The 22,664-nt window shown below is 39.9% G+C and overlaps 1 protein-coding gene across 1 annotated transcript; it reads left to right on the top strand.

Annotated features, from left to right (window-relative positions):
* Positions 1-5,791: 5,791 nt before the first annotated feature.
* On the top strand, positions 5,792-12,188 carry LOC117399878 (atypical chemokine receptor 4-like). The gene is made up of 2 exons (XM_033999313.3): positions 5,792-6,071; positions 10,675-12,188. Exon 2 carries the CDS (start codon positions 10,683-10,685, stop codon positions 11,733-11,735), a length of 1,053 nt encoding a protein of 350 aa, XP_033855204.3. The 5' UTR covers positions 5,792-6,071; positions 10,675-10,682; the 3' UTR covers positions 11,736-12,188.
* The last annotated feature ends 10,476 nt before the right edge of the window (positions 12,189-22,664 follow it).

Here is a 22,664-nt window from a genome sequence, read left to right as displayed (position 1 = left end):
TAATAATGAAACACTGAAGTTGTAAAATCTTCTCTTTGAATTCCTCAGGAAGATAATGACGCTTCTTTGAAAATGGCTGCCTTTGTTTGTCTTTTCTCGGCAGTAAGTCACTTTGCTTTTGTTGCCAATTTTAATACACGCATCACTATACTATACTCTAATTCGAAGGAATACAGTATTTAATTTTACCATTCTGCTGTATATATATCCCACTTTTATCAAAAATTATACAGTAAGTACCAACATACCAGTAAGAACTTAATTGCCTCTACCTAGATCTAGTTGTTTTCTTGCTAGCTTTATAAAATGTAAATTTTTTTCTCAGTGTTAAAAATGTGGCGGCCAGGTGCAAACAGAACATAATATGTTTACAGTTCTTTTAATGTTATTCCAATAGGTTAGTCAATGCACGCCCTGGTAAATGATTCATTCATTCAAATAAATTGGATCCAGAGGTATGAAATTCTATTCATCACATTTTGCATATTACAGGTGTGTACCATTTAATTAATTATTCCTTTCATTATACAGCTACATAACTTTGGGGTTATAATTATATCAGTGTGTTTTTTTCATCTTCTGAATTTTTTATGGCATGAATATCATTATTCCTTCTTGAGAGATATATGAGTGACTTTAAGTACACTTTGAGCCCCTGGGTTATAAAGGAAACACTTAAAGAGACATTAGAGCAGTGGTACTAAACTCAGGCCCTCAAGATCCATTCCAGTCCTGTTTTTTACTCCACGCAGGTTCTAATGTAGTTGCTAAGAGGCAATGAACTAATTTAGGACCTGATTGGAATAAAGACCAGGACTGGAATGGAGCGTGGTGCTTGTAACAGTCACATCAAGACAAGATACAGTCAAACACTTGCAATCTCTTTACTGTACCTTGCAGTAAACATGACAACTGTCAGGAAGACAGGATTTCTGGCTAATGCCTTCATCAATGATGTACAATTTATTGCTTAAGTCTAAGAAAGTCACCTGAGGGAAAACTGTTTTGCACCCATTAAGGAGAGACCTAAGAGTAATTCTGTTATTTATGGCTTTTAAAGCACAACCTAAAAAACAACCCTTTTTAATCCTTAAGAAGATCAGTCACTTATTTTTAAAATGAATGAATACAATACGCCCTGCAACCTCAGTCAGTCATTCCCATGTTTGATTTGGATTGTTTGTATTCATTGAAATGCAGTTTGGGTGGAGACAAAGTTCATAATTATAATATACCCAAGGCAAGATTGTTTAATTACAGTGCTTTGTAAATGCTGAGAAATGCTACTTATTAGTCATGACATCCTAGATCCAAAAACAACATGTCTTTGTGCATTTCATGGTTGCTATACTAAATATATATATATTGAATAAATACTGTAATTCATCTGTGCATAATTAATGAGAAATACATTACAAACATGGCTACATAGATTAACTATTAGCTTTACAGAAGCGTCATATTTATTTCTTGTTATAGACTACTGTAATGTTAATATACTCTAGATAGTTTACCAGGAATTAATTTCCCAGTCCTGAAGTGCACAGTTCAAACTATGTTTTTAAACAGCTGAATGCACCACTACAAGCATAGTTTTAATCCTTGCAGAGGATAATTTATTTTCTAAAGCAAGGGTTGCGGAGAATAACAAAATGACATTGACAGTTGGCCAACCAGATGAAGTTGTTGTCATTATAATGGATGAGTTTATAATCCACTTTTTGAAACACTTTATCAGCCATTTGCTAAAAGTCTGTGAAGTTTTTGCTACAGGGATAAAAAAAAAGGCCCAACCCTTCTCAAACACACATGAAAGTAAGTCCACACCAAATGAATATGCTTTCATTGAATTAAAAACTATATTATACTCTTATTACCATATCCGGTAAACCAATATAAAATAAAAGTAACTTGAAAGTGCAGTATTGCTTAATAATGTATGTGCACAGTGATGTTAAACACAATTATGTTGTTAAAAATTTATTATGTGTGTCTACTAATGTAACCATGGTTAACTCAGTAACATTTAAATACAGAAAGATGAAACAGTGATTGATTATATACAGTGTTCAATGTTCACTTTTCAGTGAAACAAACAACATGAAAGGCAAGAACACAGAGGTAATTTATCACTGATAAGCCTGCAAGTAAACACTACTTTCAGGAGGATTCTATTTTTGAGTGTGCCTTGGCACATGTAAAACATCGTGTATATCACATGCTCCACAGCTCGTTGATGATTCTTTTACATGAACTTTGAGTTGCTATGTATTTAGGAGCAAAAAGCTTACCTTTCCACAGAACTAGTTCTACTCCTGCCCATCACATTAGCTACTTTACAGTTTGGATTTCCAGCACCTGAAAAATAATAAATATGTATTAATATATATACACACAGACTAAGCATAAACTCAAGTGTAACTGTAAAAAACAAAATAAATGAAAAGTCACACTCACCAAAAAAAAGTTGGTTTTAAGACAACAAAACATAAATCACAAGGAATTGTTTACTTCCTGTTTTGTCAAACCAAGAAGCTAAGGAAGTCCGTTCTTTGTGCTTTAACTGTAGGCTTTCCAAAGCTAATCTACTGTATGTCAGTTACTTACAGTTGTTATTTGCCGACCACTGGTGTACAGTATACATAATGTATTTGATCACACACTGATATAAGGTCCTCCAGTTTTAACTTCATATTGCAGTATCTAAGAATCTTCCCCCTGGGATTAAACATTTTAAAAAGTGACAGTATTTAAAAAAAAAAAAAAAAAAAGAAAATTATATGTTAAAATGTACTGTGACAGGGAGAACCCTGTCACTGGTTCTTGCGAGAATGTGTGCAGCTGGGACGCGTAACAGGAGATGCGCTGCTAGGCAACCAATTGAGCAGGTAGGCGCTGAGCTAATTGGGAGGTCCGGATTGGCTGGGGGGCATGCCCGGGGAGACTGCGCGCAGCTCAAAAAAGCGACTGCGCTGTCATGCTACACAGAAAGGCGCTTTGTTTACGTAGAGGAGGACAGCGTCCGCTCCGCAGGATAACTACTACGGTACCCTTCAACTGCAAGACGGTACCTGTGAAGGCGCTGAGCAGCCAGGACCGTCGCAATGAACCGGAGTCACTGGGAGGTCAGGACTTCGAGAGCAGCAGCAGTAGGTTAGTTTAAGGGATGTTGAGTATAGAGAGGGTTTGGTAGTGTAGTAGTTCCCTGGAGAAAGATGTCCCTTTTAGTGAGATTAGCGCTCGCCTTGTTTGGCAAATTTTTATTTTGAACTTTGTTTTGTTTTCTTTATTAAATCTGACACTAGTGGCTGCACCCCTAGTGGCAGCACCTGTGTTGTTATTAAATCTGCGTGCCTGTGTGGTGTGTCAACACCCAATGCTCTGTGTCTGATTCAGCATTATTCAGTGACAAACCACACACGTAACACTTCACCCTGTTACATATACATAGATAAAAAAGAATGAACACAGCAAGATGTTTTAATCAATTCAAAGGTCAGATTTTTTTTATCTATCTTGAACTTTACAATTAGGGCTTTTAAGTTGTAAAATGTTTAGTGGCCTTTACAGAGCAGGGCCCACATTTATGAAAATCCTATATGCTTGGGGCAAGGGAGAAAAAACAGTTTCCCATGAAAAGTGGCTTCCTGTTTACATAGATTGACATGTCATGGTAGTAACTGCGATCAAGTGAGACTAAAGGATGGAGGAAAACTACTATCTATAGTGACAATCTATAGAGAACCCATCTTTATGGAGAATCTATGGTATTGCCACAGCTATTTCAGTTGTTTCGCCATTTAAACTGTATTTCTGGACATACTAACATCACATACAAAACAATATTTTAAGAGGAGGTGGTTTAAACACTGTTCAGTTATGGATAGGGCAGTGTTTTTTTTCACAGTACAAAAATGGCTAATTTCATGGTCTAAAACTAGGAATGTTGTCACATTCAAAATGTATAATTTTCTCTACAGTTATTACACATCAGATGTTTATAAATATGTATTACCTGAAAAACGATAAATGCTAAATTGTAGAATATTTCATTTTTTATGTCCACCATTTAAAAACATTCCATTTTCACCATCAGTGAATTATCAAACAAAACAAAAAACATAAATCAATATAAATGTAACAATCTTGGTTCCTGCAGGCAGAGGCTTCTCACACAGGGCGAGGCAATCCACACTCTAAAGCATGGTGTCCTTTCTTTTCCCATCTTAACAGCTTAAAAATGCTCAAACCACATTGGCGTGTGCACAGCTTGGAGACAAGGGATCTGACAGAATACAGACTTTGTCCTTTTTTAAAATAAACAAAAGAACATTTTTTTTATTTTTATTACTGGGTTCAATTTCTCAGATGCCTATATCATTACATTTTGTTTTTATTTAGTTTTATACACATATAATTGTTGAGTTTGCAATTATTAAGCAAACCATTTCTAACACCTGCATCTAATGCACAACACAACTTTGTCCCATTGCATTTCATTTTGATTTCTGATTTGAGTAATTAGTTATTGTTTTCAATTTTTCTTATGGCGGAACTTCTGCCTTTAAGGCAACCATGGGGGGGAAACCCTGTCTCGATGGAGATTTTTACTGGAGCAATCTAGGTAAAGTACCTTGCTCAAGGGTACAGCAGCAGGGTCCCCCACCTGGGATTGAACCCATGACCCTCTGGAACAGAGCCCTAACCACTACTCCACACTGGATAGCTAGATAGGATCAAATTTTTTAAAGGTAAAAAAGAGTAAGAAAGGGTCAATGGACTTTGTACTTAAAATAGATCTAATTTCTTCAGCTTTTGCAATAAACAATTTGCAATAATGTGTAAACGTTAAAGTAATTGTAACATGGGGAGTATCACTAATGTGTCAGTATCAGTGCTATGTCACTCACATTACTGTAAAAAAAATCTACAGTCAACCTGTATCCACCTCTACAGCTGCCCACAGACTTACGTGGGGGTCTCTAACCGCCATAAAAATGAAGGACAATATTTGGGTGTCTAACTCCCAGCGGCTGATGAGTTAAAATGGAAGTGGTTACGGTGCTGGGCCTGACGTTGGAACTCCCTGAGCCAAGGTGTTTATGCTTGAGGAGCTTTATTTAGCTGATTAAAGTAAATTAAAGTAATGGATCTACTCCTGGCAGCTAATGAGTTAATGGTACTGACCTCAGCATAAGACACATACTTACCTTTAGATGACAGATCTTGCTCTTTAATGGTAAGACAGTCATCTTTGAATTGTATGGCTTGCGTTTTGCATCAAGGGTAGAGGAAGTCAGCACACACCAACTGAAATATGACCAGCATAGTAGACTTAAAGTATGTGTCACATACATTACTTATCACCCAGTTTAGAAATACACTAACCAATAACCTAACCGTAAACGGATGATAAATGAAGAAGCATTTTGAACACGGAAAGTACAGTATTTCTTTTCCAGTTAAGCTTTTGGAGCCCATTTTATGGTCTACTTGTACCTATGGAAACAGGAAAAAAAAGAAACAAGTAAAGACCATATCTTATCTATGACCACATGTTATGCTAGGAACTCCAAAAATGTTTCTAAGTGCCATAGAGAACATTATAAATGGAGATAGTCTGCCTGATAAATTATAACAAACATTTCCAAGACGTCTGTTTCAACAGTTTATTAAAGTTCCCTATAAGCTTCCTGCCGTTTTCAATCCTCCAGCAGTGGATGTATTTCTTTTTTTTTTTTTTTTTTACTGTTAATGACTTCATCTATCAAAAAAAAAACCCCTTTTAATCTTGCTGACTTTCAAAAAGCTCAACAACAAACTATTCTGATTCATACTTTTATATAGTGTAGGAGATTCTGTGTACCAATTATATCCTTACTGATCAGGGCAAGCCTCTCTTAGTGACACATTTCCTTTAGACATATACACAGTGTTCCAAAAGGAGACTCCCTTTAGAGATATCTAAGAAATCCTGAGATTACAGTGCCACAAGACCGACAAGAAGAATATCCTGGGTGTTAAGTGAATTATTCCTGACTTTTTTTAAATCCACACTTTCAGAAAAAAAGGTAAGCTGTACATTTATATATATATATATATATATAGAGAGAGAGAGAGAGAGAGAGAGAGAGAGAGAGAGAAATGTTATTATGTTAATAGCTTTAAATGTAGTTAATGATATAAGATCAGTTAACAACCTAACACAGTTTAAATTGTTACTGTGAGGCAACTGTAGGAAAGGGCATGACTAAATACAGTCAGAAGATTCTTTAGAAAAGTGTTCAGCTTTGTTCCAGTTTAGTCATTAGTGTTTTCAGAAACGTGTGTGTTTGAAAGTAGGTGTAGGCAACATAATTTAAATCCTTACTATTTATTTATGGAATAAAAAAGTCAATGTCAATTCACAAGAAGTGCAAGAAAGGACACATTTCTAAAATAAAAAAAAATTTTTTTAATAGTATATAACTTGCAAATATTTCTCAAAATAACAATAGGGCAGCAGTGTGGAGTAGTGGTTAGGGCTCTGGACTCTTGGCCGGAGAGTTGTGGGTTCAATCCCCAGTGGGGGACACTGCTGTTGTACCCTTGAGCAAGGTACTTTACCTAGATTGCTCCAGTAAAGACCCAACTGTATAAATAAGTAATTGTATGTGAAATAATGTATAATGTGATATCTTGTAACAATTGTAAGTCGCCCTGGATAAGGCTGCTAGCGTCTGCTAAGAAATAAATTAGCCTACTACTATGTGCAACCAAGTTGTTTGTTGTTAGTTTTAAGTGTTTATTATTCCTTTCAGAAAATGTGTCTCTGCATAAGGACCAAACTTTAAAATAAAAGTATGTGCAGTCAAAACAGATTGCACTTATATAACTAAACTACAAAACATCTCTAAAGGGTGTTCCCTGAAGTTAACTACATAAAGATATCCATCAGAAACACAACAGCTGTAAACAATCAAAGTGGTAGTTATCTAACTTGCCTATAGAATGCAGATTGTCCTGTCTGTTTGGCCACATCTGGAGTAAAAAAAATGCAAACAGCTACGTCTAGAATACCACTTACCCTTCAGGTTTATCTGGAATTGCATCTTAACTGCCTGTGGTTTACTCTGGCTTTAATTTGTATGCAATCTACAGTTAACATGATTTTTTTTAATGCATTTTAACAAAATATTTTTTTTCTTACTGTTTCGTTTAGATGTGGATACATACAACATCTTATAGAGTAAACAGAGAGCAATTACATTTAAACTTCTGAAGAGGTGAACTGATATTATTATATAAATTTGGCACAGAATGAATAATGTACCACTATGACTATTACAAATACAGTAAAAAACAGTGTATAAGTCACAATGGTGTATAAGTCACCCCCCACCCGAATTTTTGAGACAATTGCAGGAAAAAGCCTATAGGTCACACTGGACAAGATTTAAATAGCTGAAACCATGAAATTTCAGATTTTTTAACCCTTTGCAGTCCATTTATTAAGTGCGTGTCAGGCACGTCAGGTCCAATTTATTTTCACACGCGCAGTTAATTTTAGACGCGCTGTTTAAAAGTATTTTTTTTCCACAGTCAAACGGGTTTAAAAGGCTCTGCATAACAACAAAGCACTCACTAGGCATCTCCAGCCCTGCCCCACCCTTTCGTTCGCTATAGCTTTCACCTATATAAGAAATAAATAATAACAATAATAATAGTTGTACATACCGATCAATCATCTCCTGATCACTCGTTTTATCACCAAACTCCTCAATAATGCGATCCAAGTTTATTACTATAACATCTCAAAAAAGCTCTGCAAATGTCAGTGTTCTCTGTGCGCTGTTGCACTATCAGCCAGCTTGTTTACTTATGAACGCCCCGTTATCTGATACCAGGGCCATGTATGACTAATCATGAGATACGCCTTTATTTTATTTATTTATTTATTTTTTTACTTGTCTCGGCTCCTGTCGCTCCCACTCGGCCATTGAATGGTTTTCTCGGCTTTTTCCGGAGAAAAAACGACTAGAAACACGTTTTTTGCGTTTCTATAATGATGTTGGACAGGGTCCGACAATGGACCGCAAAGGGTTAAATGTTATGACTGTGAAATTTACAAAAATGTACCGTGAATTTGGTAGGGCCCTAGCTGTGTGACACAGAACCCAAATTTGACCCATTTATTGTTGTTGGATTAACAACTTTAAACAATGCTTACTGTACAATGCAGACCTTTTGCTTCCACATAAAAACTGTTAGCAATTTAGATATACAGTTTACATGTTAGAAAAGTGCATTATATTGTTCAGCTCCAAAAGCGAAATCCACTTCAGTGTCATCAGCTATGCTAATACATTAAAACGGTTCCATGAAAGAGAAGACGACCACCAACAATACTTTTGGGAAATGCCTAACACTGGTAGGTATTCATTGAGCATTTAATCAGAGCTGCAGATAGGCCTCTCCGGGGAGTGATGTCCTCGGTCCCGCCTTCCGAGGGAACAAATAGTCACTCTGCGAAGCTCACTTCCTCTTTTGCATTGAACCCTCTTTCAGGGAACCAGGGTTATGTCTGTAACCTAACATTCCCTTTCAATTCGAAGACGACCGCCATACCAAAGCCGTTGTGAGGGAGCGTGAGCGGAGACAGCAGACCAGGGACATCTCGAAACCGCAAAGTTAGCGGTGCGAGCGTGCAACCTCAAGGACCTTTGTGCCTAATGAAGGTATAGAGGGATCTACCACATTAAGTCGCTCTTGTTTTGTCCACATAGCATCTTAATGCCTGAACCAGGCAGAGGTAGTTTAGTCTCTGATCCTCCTCCGAAGAAAATGGCAACACCGAGGGGTGAAAGGGCACATGCATCAAGGCTTTGAGTCTCTGAAGGCTCCGATGCATGAGGAACGTCAAAAAAATGGGATACCGAAGCACCAAGGGCTCCGAAGCACTGAGGGCACCGTGTGCACCGAGGCTCTGAGGTCCTGAGGGTGTGGAAGCACTGAGGGGTACAAGCACCGAGGACGCCTGACTATGGCGCGCCGCACTGAGGCACCGAGAGCGCTGAAGCATCAAGGGCACCATGGACCGAGGGCTTTGAGGTCCAGAGGGTGTATAAGCACCGAGTGGTGGCGAGCAACGAGGGCGTTTAAACTTTGGAGCGCCAAGGCACAGAGGGCATCAAAGCACCGAGGGCAAGCAACACCATGGCACTGAGGTCCCGTGGGTGCCGAAGCACTGAGGGCACCTAATGCCTTTGCGTACTAGAGTGCCTTGGTGCCGAAGCACGGAGCGTCTAAGCACCGAGCACCGAGGGTACTGGGGACACGCACCTAGACTTTAACTGTGTGCAGTCACACAACCCGGGGTAGAGCGTAACATACGTCGGGGTGGATACACAGGCTCGATGGCTGCAGTAGGCAATGAGAGAGTAGCGTTTAAGCACACTGTGCTGCACCAGGGTACAGCGTGGGCGATAGTCTGGCCTTAACCACGTGCAGTCACATGACCAGGGCAGAGCGTAGCCTACACCAGAGTGGAGACAGGCTTCAAGAGCTGCAGTAGGCAATCAGGGTGTTTTTTTTTTAAAAAAAACAGTAATAAGACTCTGTATTGTTTTTTTTTTGTTTTTTTTTACGGCCCAGCGCCGGTGGGCAGGCCGAGACAGCCAGTGAACTCTACTCGACAGCGGGGCAAGGTAGAACCAGGCCCCGGTGGAGGAGGCACACGTTGTTTGTTGTTTTTCTTTTTTTTTTAACACTGCAAACGCAGTTAGAAAAGCCACACACTCACACAACAGCTTAGCTGTGGAAAAGTGGGCAATCACCATGCCAGGTGGGTAGACTGATAGACTGAAAAATGTTATTACAATGGTTTTTTTGGTTTTTTTTAAGCCAGCGTGCCGAGCGTGCGGGTCGAGACAACCGACGGAGTCGACTCAACAGCAGGACGTGGTCGCGCTAAGTCCCGGTGGAGGAACCCGTGTCTCTGTTTTTTCTGTGTCTCTGTCTCCGTGTCTCTGTTTTTTGTTGTTTTTTGCTGCAAATAGCAGGAGAAAAAAACACAGAACAGCAGGCACTATGGTTAGAAAGCAGACTGCGACCGCAAGTGATGCAGGCTGGTGAAAAGATAGGAAAGATTTAACAAAGCACAGAGTGCAATGATAATAGCTCGGTTCAGAAGCTGTTTCTGATTCCAGGGAAGTGACAAGCAGACTTCCAGCAATATATATATATATATATATATATTTTAATAATGCAGGGGAATTCGAGAGAGAGAGAGAGAGAGAGAGAGAGAGAGAGAGAGAGAGAGAGAGCTCTTTCATACAGACTCAATCAGCAACTGGTTTGGTTAGTACCTTACCTTACCGCAGTGAGCAGCAAAAGAGGAAGTGAGCTCCGCAGAGTGACTATTTGTTCCCTCGGAAGGCAGGACCGAGGACGTCAATCCCCGGAGAGGCCTATCGGCAGCTCTTATATAAAATGCTCAGCGAATACCTACCAGTGGCAGGCATTTCCCAAAAGTGCTGTTGGTGGTCGTCTTTGAATTGAAAGGGAAGCACCTTCATATACATGTAAATGTACAGTAGTTGTTCTTTTTTGTTTTAAATTTGTTCTTAATCAACCCTGAAACACTTCTTTATAAAATATCCTACCTGTAATGTTTTTTTTTTTCCCCTCATTCAGCCTGCTTCATGGACTACACGGAAGAAGAATATTCTGATGAATATTATAATTATAATGAAAGTTATAGTTTGGACGGTTACCATACAATTTGTATCAAAGAGGATATCCGGAATTTTGGGAAAGTCTTTCTACCTATCTTTTATGCACTGGCCTTAATAATTGGACTTGCAGGGAACGCCCTAGTGGTGGCCATTTACACCTATTATAAGAAGCTGAAGACCAAGACAGATGTGTACATCCTTAATCTGGCCATAGCAGATATTCTGCTTCTCCTGACCCTTCCCTTTTGGGCAGCAGACGCTGTCCATGGTTGGGAGCTGGGGGAAGTAATGTGCAAGATTACCTCAGCTTTGTATATCACAAACTTCAGCTGCGGCATGCTCTTCCTCGCCTGCATTAGTATAGACCGATACCAAGCCATAATCGAAGCCCGAACCGGAAAGGGCAAAAGCCTGATCATCTGTTTAATTGTTTGGGTGGCTGCAGTCCTCCTAAGCCTCCCTGAGCTTATCTTTACCACTGTGGGTGAATCACAGGGTGGAACTAGGAAGATATGTCACCCTGTGTACCCTACGAATATGGCTCGGCCAGCCAAGGCAACTATCCAGATCTTGGAGATACTTTTCAGCTTTGGGATCCCTTTCATAGTCATGTTGTTCTGCTACACAAAAGTGTCTCACGCTCTTATAAGAACCCCAAACGTTAAGAAATGGAGAGCTTTCAAGGTGTTGTTGGCAGTTGTGGGTGTGTTCATTCTGACCCAGCTGCCATACAACATTGTAAAGCTCTGCCGGTCAATAGACCTGATCTACTCCTTCTTAAGTGACTGTGAAACCAGCAAAAGATTTGACATGGCTAACCAGATAACAGAGAGCATCGCCCTTTTCCACAGCTGCCTCAACCCTATCATGTACACCTTTGTAGGCGTCTCCATCAAAAACCACATTCTGAAATTCTTAAAGAGCTTCAGTAATCGTCAAAGAAGAAACTGGGAAAACGTCACAGAAATTTCATTGAATTCCCATTCCAACTCTGAAAACACCTGTACTTTCTCAATATAGGAAGACAAACTAGGCTAAACTTTCAATGAGTGTAGGAGGTGCAGGAACTACTGCTGAAAGTGAACAGTTTCAAAATGTACTAAAAAAACCAATACAACTGGCCCTTACTGATTTGTCTGCCTCTGAAGTAAATTCTGTAAATTCTGAGACAATGTTTCAGTTTTATACTTCAACTTAATATAGAAGATGTTTCATGCAATTGGCCACAGGATTTTTGGCATGCCATGTATTACATGATTACAAAATCATAATGCAAAGTTCTAGATGTAAAAGTACAAAAAAAAAGATTACAGCAGTCACCCAAAAAGTTGATGTAATTTCAAAAGACATCCTGTACTGTACTTTATATTCTATAACATCTACCAGGAATCTGCTGCATGGTGTTACGTTCATTAATTGCAAGCCTGCATTTGAAACCATTGTATAACCTATTTTTAAAAAACAAATTCAATAATACTATATATATATATATATATATATATATATATATATATATATATATATATATAAATTGTTGATTTAAACTCATGTATTGCATGAAATTAGTATTCAGTTATGTTAATAAAAAAATGTTTAAACAATATTAAAAAAAAAAACTTATCTCTGCATCTGTTTGCAAAGTGTTCCATTTTTCTACCACTAGTACTATAATTATTTTCTACTTCGGAAGTTTATGTGAATTTGAAATGTTATTGTTGAAAACTCAGCCCTTTAAATGTAATGGTTTTCTCTTATCAAATAATCCATATATTTATTCAATGCAACAGGAATTAAGCCATTTACTTTTAGCACACAGTTTCCTGCGAAGGTCAGGAGTGATGGAAAGTAAACTGTTACAGCCCAGTTCCTGTGTCCCCACCACGACTGAGAAATGGCACTGTGGCAGAGCAGGGCTCTGCCCTTAGAAATACTGGCAGGGAAGGAGTTAAATTCTCCTCCCTGCCCAGATTGATTGTGTCAGGTGGGAGCAATCAGTTAATTAATCATCCAATTAAGGACCCAGCCACCTGGCATAAAAGGAGGCCTCAGCCTCTCATTTTGGGGGGAGAGTTCTGGAAGGAGAAGAAGAGTGATTTTGTTTGTGCTGTATTATTGAAACCAGTGAAGGCAACGCCCAGCCTGGAAGCTTTATTTTGTAAGTTTTGTTTTGTGTTGATTGTTTTGTGTTTTTGAAACCTTTCTGTTTGGCCCTTGTGCCTATTTATTTTGTATTTGTGTTTATTAAAAAGCTTTATTTTGAACTTTAAAACTGTCTGAGTCTCCAGGTGGCGTTATCCCACACTGCCACCAACTGTGACAAGGATGACCGAGGTTTGAGACTCAGAGACAGTTTTAAAGTTCAAAATAAAGCTTTTTAATAAACACAAATACAAAATAAATAGGCACAAGGGCCAAACAGAAAGGTTTCAAAAACACAAAACAAAACTTACAAAACAAAGCTTCCAGGCTGGGCGTTGCCTACACTGGTTAAATTACTACAGCACAAACAAAAACACTCTTCTTCTCCTTCCAGAACTCTCCCCCCCAAAATGAGAGGCTGAGGCCTCCTTTTATGCCAGGTGGCTGGGTCCTTAATTGGATGATTAATTAACTGATTGCTCCCACCTGACACAATCAATCTGGGTAGGGAGGAGAATTTAACTCCTTCCCTGCCAGTATTTCTAAGGGTAGAGCCCTGCTCTGCCACAGGCACCTTTGTAGGAAACTTCTCAGAGTCCAAACATTAGATTGTAAACAGAACTACTATACTAATACCTGCATGGAACAGCTGTCCCTCTCTTGTTAAAATAACCAATCAGGTCTATGTCTGTGATCTAAAAAGTGGAAGCTTGAAATAGCTTTGCTGTTTACCTCTATTTATCCATATTTGTACTCATTTACACTAGTTAGGCATTTATCAAGTCCTTTTTACCATATTTGCTAGCAGTAGAAAGTCAATGCCTGTGATACTATTTGCATAGAGAGATATTGATCATTAAACCCACAGGTTTTACTAACCCACAGGTTTTATTGACTTGTCTGGATAGACAAAACATTAAACTGACTTTAAAATACTCTAATAGTTGACAAAAAACTAAAAAAAAAAACAAAAAAAAACAAGGGGCCAGATATTCAAGAGATGTAGAGTTTTTTCCTCTCAAATCTGCCTTGAGAAAAAAGTTGTACTTGAGAGTGAAATTTAAAACAGGAGTTGTGGGAGAAAAATAAAAACACTTAACCCAAAAAAGAGCCCCATCCTGTTGTTACTGTGAAATGCTGAAATAACAATGAGTCAACCAAATACCAGCCCAAAAGTAGCCCAATATTATGCTGCCTAAGCTAGCCCAATAAACACAGTATTTTCCAGTTCCTTACTACATTTTTATCTTAAGATATTAGAATGATCAGAACTCAGCAGTGCACAAACACGCACTCTGTGTAGCTACTTGTAGCAGAGTGGTCAATATAGGTTAGTGCATTTGAAACTGTATAAGCATAGAGAAATAAAAATGTTTTGTAGGGTTAAGTGATTAGTAAAGCCACACGGCTTTTTTAATTCGAAATACAATTGCTTTCCCTAGTATAATTTATATTATATATCAATAAATCTTAGTATTCAAAAAGTAACTTACCTGAATTCTGATGACGGGTCCGTGTGAGGAGGATATATATCCAAAGAATTTATGTACAAAAAATGTAAAGAAAATGTCCTGAAATTAACTGAAATGTCAAATATCATTAAAGTATATACACAGGCAGTCGCCTTGGTTCTATTAGTCACTACATGCTGTTGGAGGGGAGTAGCTAGGTTGGAATGGGCCCCGGTGCAGAATTTTTAAATGGGCCCCTGTGGAAGGGTGGTGGGCAATTCACTGACACACATGGGAGACAGAAGGTTTTATTTGTAACGCCACTCAGGTACACTGATTTATTTTTACCCGCAGAGGGCGCTGTTGTCCGTGGCTTGAATACTGGCAACAGTAAACAGGACCACGGGTTTACCAATGCTGGTATACAGTCCAGTGCACATACAAGTGCCCCAAAATAATAAATAATAATAATGAAAACAAAAGCCGTAAGAAAAAGGGAAAATAAAACTACAAAACAAAAGTGCTCCTTACGCAGCGCCTCCACTGCCGCTAAGCCGGCCAGAATGGGCCTCCGTCCTACGCTCAGTTATCCTATACACTGGGGTGGCCAGAGTTCCCCATACAACTAAACACATCCCCTTGGGTACGTGATTATTTCTTTTACTTTTTAGTTTCTTTTAAGGCAGACTATCTCACTCAGCCATGCTTGCTGTTCTTTGTTTATACTGACATCTTCCGCCAGCGTCACTGGGTATCCTCTCTCGTCACACGAATGCACAACCATGCGCAGTTCTTATGGGCCAGGCAATCCCCCAAGGCCCGCCTCTCAGCCACTCAGAGAGAGGGAAAGCCAACACACCCTCTTCCCCACCTCTCCGTGTCATCGCCATGACTGACAGGCGGATCTTACGAGACTGCTGCCCTCTTCCTGCAGAACCACAGATACGCCAGATAGTCAGTACAGATCTCCCCTGTTACAGCCCCCATCCCGCATTCACCTAAAAGTTGGTTTCTTATTCCAAAGCAAGATGCTATTACTCTGTAAATAAAGAAATGTACACACTCCATTTCAGTGGTTTCTTCCTCGCTTTCAGCTCGGCATCAATGACACGTTCAGCTTCTTTGCACGTTCATTCTCGATTCATAGCAAAGCCAGACCACTCAGTCTTTCTTGGGACATAGTGCTTCTCAGATAGTTCTTATTAAGCTTCAGTTTTGAGAAGGAGCGCTCACAAGATGCCACTGTAACCAGTATGGTAAGAAACAGCATGCATGCAGTGCAGATATCGGGTAAATTCAAAGAGACCCAGTGGGCACACAACGTTATACTGACGTTGTTTATTGATTGTATTTGAGTCGTGAAGTCAGGCAACCAAAATGTAAACCAGTGCACAATGTCTTTTTGATGACATCAAGGCTGTTTTAGACATCATTTTAAGGTAGGGTCGCCACCTCATGACCTCAAAAATAAGGAACAGACTCTAACGCAACGCCACGCAACACCCGTGCCCCCCCCCCCCCCCCCCCCCCCACATTTTTATTTTTTTACTTTCACAGATACAGTATACCTCTTAAAACATAATTATTAGTTAATGTTTTTTGAGATATTTTGACAATTGAAAGCATGTGGCAACGTGCCCCATCCCTGTGTGCATTTCTGTGTTATATGTTGCGTGTGGTGTGTTAATGTTTGTGTATAGATATTGCTGCATGGGATATAAATGGGTGTGTGTAGCACGAGTTATTTAAAATGTATAATTGTCACTTCACGTGCATTTAAAGTAGTTAATAATATGTAAGCACGGGGTTGCACAGATTTAGTTCACGTGCTGGGATTCAAGTGAATAATTAATTGGTAATTGAATCCCAGCACAATTGTATATATAGATGCACCTTTAATTCACTCAGGGTTGTGTGTTCAGGACGAAGGAACGGGAGAGAGTGAGGAGATAAAAATCAATAATAATAATAATAAGCAATTGCTACGTGGTGCTGGAGGACCAGCACGGTACGTGTTTGTTTAGTGTTCGTCCCTGTTTGTTAGTGTCTGTTCGTTTTGTTTGTCTATTTATTTTGGCCGCAAGTGCCGTATTCTGTTTTTGTTCAACATTTTATTTTCCCTTTAAAATAAATTTCCTCTTTAAAATAAATACCACAAAGCTATTGCACATTTCAAATTAAGCAGTGGACATGCAACCTGCCATGGTTCCCGATGAAATTTCTGCTGACAGGAAGTCACATGCCAGAATGAATTTGCTGCATAAAGCTAAAGATAAATAAAAAAAGATATATTGATCTTTGTAAACTCTCTGCATATACAAATTCTGATAAATTCTCAGCCTGAGTTTGTAAGTCTTTACATAATCAGAATTGGTTGTCAAAATGACTAAGATATGTGAATCTTTATTGGCAGCCATTAAGTTCTTTATTTCCTTTTCCATGCATATTTTTGGTTGCTTCTTGCAGCAGCAAGGAGAGGTTTGTCCTCCATGATCAAGGAGTGGAAGTCTGCACACCCCACATCAAAATTGAGGCTCACAAGGAGCTCACTTTTGATAAGCTCTACTGAACACCTGTTTCAGCTGTCGATCCATTTATTTTGCCAGGGACACCATAGTTGTCTGCAGATTCATCTAGATTTTCCACAAAATCAATCATTTTATTTGCTACACCATCCTAAGGAGTGAAGAACTGGACTGCAATAGGAAACATTTTCCTTTTCCCTTGGTTTGAGGCATCCATTTGTATGGAAAAGGAAAGTGGCTTCTCATTCCCATTGGTGGATGATAAGGTCTGGATGACGTCAGCTACTGCTTTTGGGTAAGCACATCCTTCGCAAGTGATTTTGTTCTCCTACAGGCAAGTCTTTTACAGATGTATGAATCACTAAACGTTTTCTGTGCCAGTTTCAAAACACAGTCTGTACTGTTGTAGCTCAAGTTCTGCTTCACTGTGTGGTATACATTAGCCAATTCAGCAGCTGTGACCTATTAATAAAGTAGCCTTTGTTATTAAAAACCTCTTACACTAAATACTTAATAGAAATAACATGAAATAAGCTAATAAACAACTGATTCTGTATTAAAATATGTATCTGGCAATTATTTTATCTTAAGTATTAAAACATATGAGTATATAAATATTATTTCAATACATTTTAAATAACATTATATATATATACACAGTGTACAAAACATTAGGAACACCTTCCTAATATTGAGTTGCACCCCCTTTTGTCCTCAGAACAGCCTCAATTCGTCGGGGCATGGACTCTACAAGGGGTCGAAAGCGTTCCACAGGGATGCTGGCCCATGTTGACTCCAGTGATTCCCACAGTTGTGTCAAGTTGGCTGGTAGTGGATCTCTACTCCGAATAGCTCGTTCCATCTCATCCCACAGATGCTCAATTTGATTGAGATCTGGTGACTGGGCAGGCCACTGCAGTAAGCTGAATTCACTGTCATGTTCGTGGAACCATTCCTGGACAATCCTAGCCCTGTGGCATGGGGCATTATCCTTCTGAAAAATTATCCATTAGCAGATGGATACACTGCTGCCATGAAGGGATGCACCTGATTGGGAATGATGTTCAGACATCCTGTGGCATTCAAACATTGCTCCACTTTTATCAAGGGGCCTAATGTGTGCTATGAAAACACACCCCACACCATCACACCACCACCACCAGCCTGTAATGTTGACACGCAGCATGATGGATGCATGTACTCATGTGGTTTTCTCCATACCCTAGTCCTCCCATCGGCGTGAAACAGCAGGAACCGGGATTCATCAGACCAGGCAATGTTTTTCCAATCCTCCAGTGTCCAATGTTTTCGTTCCTTAGCCCACTGCAACCGCAGTTTCTTTCTTTTTTTTTTTTTTATAAATTTAGTCGTTGCCAATTATTTTTATTATTTTCTCCCAATTTGGAATCGCCAATTATTTTATTATGCTCAGCTCACCGCTACCACTCTGACTCAGGAGGGTGAAGACGAACACACACAGTCCTCCGAAGCGTGTGCCGTCAGCCGACCACTTTTTTTCACACTGCGGACTCACCATGCAGCCACCCAAGAGCTACAGTGTCGGAGGACAACGCAGCTCTCGGGCAGCTTACAGGCAAGCCCGCAGGCCCCCGGCCAGACTACAGGGATTGCTGGTGCGCGGTGAGCCGAGGACACCCTGGCCAACCTAGCCCTCCCTCCCCCGGGCGGCGCTCGGCCAATTGAGCGCCGCCCCCTGGAAGCTCCCGTCCTCGGTCAGCAAAGGAATAGCCTGGACTCGAACTCATAACGTCCAGTCTATAGAGCGCATCCTGCACTCCACGTGGAGCGCCTTTACTGGATGCGCCACTCGGGAGCCTGCAACCATAGTTTCTTGTGTTTTGTTGAAAGAAGTGGAACTCTGTTAGGTCGTCGGCTGCCATACCCCATTCGTGTCAATGTACGACGAGTTGTGCATTCTTTTATGGGTCTTTCGGCACCAATGTTGTACTGGACTGTCAGTTGAGTAACTGTAGCCCGTCTGTTGCTCTACATAATTCGTGTCAGCCTCCTTTGGCCTCTTTAATCAATGAGCCGTTTTCGACCACTAACCTGCCGTTGGCTGGATGTCCTTTGGGTGGTGGACCATCCTTGATACACACGGGAACCTGTTGAGCATGAAAAACCCAGCAGCGTTGCAGTTCTTGACACACTCAAACCGGCGCACCTGGCACCTACTACCATACCCCGTTCAAAGGCACTTAAATTTTGTCTTGCCTATTTACCCTCTGAATGGCACACATACACAATCCATGTCTCAATTGTGTCATGGCTTAAAAATCCTTCTTTAACCTGTCTCCCCTTCATCTATTATTATTTTACTATTATTTATTTCTTAGCTGATGCCCTTATCCAGGGCGACTTACAATTGTTACAAGATATCACATTATACATTATTTCACATTATTTTTACATACAATTACCCATTTATACAGTTGGGTTTTTACGGGAGCAATCTAGGTAAAGTACCTTCCTCAAGGGTACAACAGCAGTGTTCCCCACTGGGGATTGAACCCACAACCCTCCGGTCAAGAGTCCAGAGCCCTAATCACTACTCCACACTACTGCCCTATACTGATTGCCCTATACCATCTACACTGATTGAAGTGGATTTAACAGGTTACATCAATAAGGCATCATAGCTTTCACCTGGATTCACCTCGTCAGTCTATTTCATGGAAAGAACAGGTGTTCCTAATGTTTTGTACACTCAGTGTATATATATATATATATATATATATATATATATATATATATATATATATATAGTCACCTCCAAAATTATTGGCACCCTTGATAAAGATGAGCAACAAAGACATATGTATAAAATAAATACCAGTACTGAGCTATATTGTAATTTTCCAACATGTGGAATATATTTGACTTTATTAATGATTCAATGGAATCAACCAAAATTCCACATTTCTCATTTGGCACCCTTGTTTTCAGTACTTTGTGCACCCTCCCCTTGCAAGGATAATGGCACTGAGTCTTTTTCTATAATGTTTAATGAGATTTGAGAACACATTGGGAGGGATCTTAGACCATTCCTCCATACAGAATCTTTCCAGATCCTTGATATCCTTCGGTCTGCGCTTATGGACTGCCCTCTTCAATTGAAACCACAGGTTTTCAATGGGGTTCAAGTCCAGAGACTGAGATGGCCATTGCAAAATGTTGATTTTGTGGTCAATTAACCATTTCTTTGTGGATTTTGATGTGTGCTTGGGGTCATTTCCTTGCTGGAAGATCCACTTGCGGCCAAGTTTCAGCCTCCTGGCAGAGGCAACCAGGTTTTTGGCTAAAATGTCCTGGTACTGGGTAGAGTTCATGGTGCCGTTGACCTTAACAAGGGCCCCAGGACCAGTGGAAGCAAAACAGCCCCATAACATCAAAAATCCACCACCATATTTTACAGTAGTGTGGCAAAGTGGGTGGTAGGGGGAACAGGTGTAGCAGTGATGCGGTGCAGGAATGACGGGCAGACAACTGTAATCCAGGAAACAAGCTTTTATTTTTAGTCCTGGTCTAGTGACCACAAATAATAAGCCCCGGCAATACACAACGATGTGTAAAGCTCGGGGCTGAAGAACACAGGTTGCAGTCCTGACAAAAGAAACAAAACACGGTCACCCGTCTCGGGTGCGTGCAGTCGTGATGGTGGTGCGTGAATATACTTTATTCCGTGACAGTTCGTGAAGTGGTGATCCGGCTTGTGCTGGCCCAAGGCGACAGCTCCGGATGTGCGTTTAGCTGTCTAGTGATTCCAAAGACACAGACAGTTAGTTTACAGAGACGAACAAACACAAACCCACACACACACAACTCTTTGCAGAGTAATACAGTTATTACGTCCTTCTCGGTCCTTGGCTTAACCCAAACGAAGGAAAAGAACAGCGTTACCCTGGCCCCTATATGTAATCCCGCATAATATCTAGGTAAACGGTTGCAGCTGCCTTTTACTTGCAGCTGCCCCTCGTTTACCTGTCAAATCAATACGGTCTTACAACAGAGTCTCGCTTCCTTCCAGGCTGACCCACTTTCCGGTCCCGGAAACGAACTGTCAGGCCAGCCCTTCCAGATACTTCTCCTCCCGTTCTTTAGCGCCCTCACAGGTCGGGAGGAAGATTTATCACCAGAACTCATTGTATTTCTGTCACAAGTAGGTATGAGGTTCTTTTCTGCACATGCATCCTTCTTTCGATGCCAAACCCACCGCTGGTTTGCCTGGCCAAAGAGCTCTATTTTTTTCTCATTTGACCATACATAGCACCTGGTTCCAATCGAAGTGCCAATGCTGTTTAGCAAACTCTAGGCACTTACATTTGTTGGTTGCTCTCAATAAAGGCTTTTTTCTGGCACCTTTCCAAATAGCCTATTGGCATGGAGGTGGCGTCTAATTGTAGATTTGGAGACTTGGTGACCCCAAGATGCAACCAAGTTCTGTAATTCTCCAACTGTGGCCCCTGGATTTCCCTTTGCCTCCCAAACCATCTGCCTCAATGTGCGTGGGGGCAAGATACACTTGCGTCCTCTACCAGGCAAGTTTACCACTGTTCCAGTGGTTTTGAACTTCTTAATTATTGCCCTAATAGTGGTAAGTGGTATATTTAGTTTTTTTAGCTATTGTTTTGTACCCATTGCCTGATTTATGAAGGTCAACAAGCATTTGTCTCTTCATTTTTGAGTTCTTTGCCTTTCCCCATGGTGATGGATGACAAATGGATTTCATATGCTTGTTACCTCATTTTTATACCCCAGTGAAACAGGAAGCCATGGAAGGCCACAATACAGTTCCTTAAGACTGAGATGAACTTAAAGAAGTAGAATGTTAATGCAGTTTTAGTTTTGTTTGATTTTATTTATAAGAATCTTTAGGGGTGCCAATAATTCTGACACATCTTTTGAGACACCATTTTATTACTTGATAATAAAAAAACGTGTTCTCCGAGCAATTGTATTATAATAATAGAATATGGTTTTCCCATATATTTGAGCATAAAATATAGCTCATTACCTGTGTTGTTTATTTTATACAGCCTTTTTTGCTCATCTTTATCAAGGGTGACAATCATTTTGGAGGTGACTGTATATCAATAATAATGAATAAGGAATAAAACTTCACTCTAGCTACATTAAGTAATACTAGCTAGTTCTTTCAATATTTAAATACAAATTGTGTAATGCAAATAATAACAGCAACACGTTCAATACATACTATTAAAATGCAAATATATAAATAGGCTACATCTTAGATTATAAGAACCCAGAAAATGATCGATACATTAAAACACTATTTACATTCACACATCAAGAAAATACACTTAGAATGATGAACAGATTAAGAGTGCACGCACGTAAAGTATAAAGTCCTTTTAAAATGTTAAGAGTAACGTTAGCTACTAATTGGTGGTGCGCTTTGAGTTGTGAAAGTGACCCAGAAAATGTATTTCGTAAACGATCAGTCAAAACTACACAAGAGCAACCCTAACCCTCGGTCAGCTAGGTTATATGTTTCATAGCTACATAGCTGACAGCGACACACACCACCCAATAGGATTTAGAACTGCCTCACGCTAGTCAATCCTTTTCGCGCAGTATGTGTAAAGTGAATAATTGTTAATCAAATGAACTAATCCTCCCATAATTACCTGATAACTCTGAGATGGCTCCGGTTCCGGTAGGAAGTTGGTGCTTCACCAGAGACGGAGATCTCTGACTTCTCATGCTTGAAAAATACATTTGGCTCAGTAGTGCAAAATATGGAACAAATTGCATTCCATATCGATTTGAAATGGAACGCAACATTTTATTTA

Source organism: Acipenser ruthenus, chromosome 4 (assembly GCF_902713425.1).
Source record: "Acipenser ruthenus chromosome 4, fAciRut3.2 maternal haplotype, whole genome shotgun sequence".
Taxonomy (NCBI): domain Eukaryota; kingdom Metazoa; phylum Chordata; class Actinopteri; order Acipenseriformes; family Acipenseridae; genus Acipenser; species Acipenser ruthenus.
This window is presented reverse-complemented; position numbering and strand designations above follow the sequence as displayed.

Excerpts from the sequence above, each read along its gene's own strand:
- LOC117399878 (XM_033999313.3), top strand. The coding sequence starts at position 10,683 with ATGGACTACACGGAAGAAGAATATTCTGATGAATATTATAATTATAAT.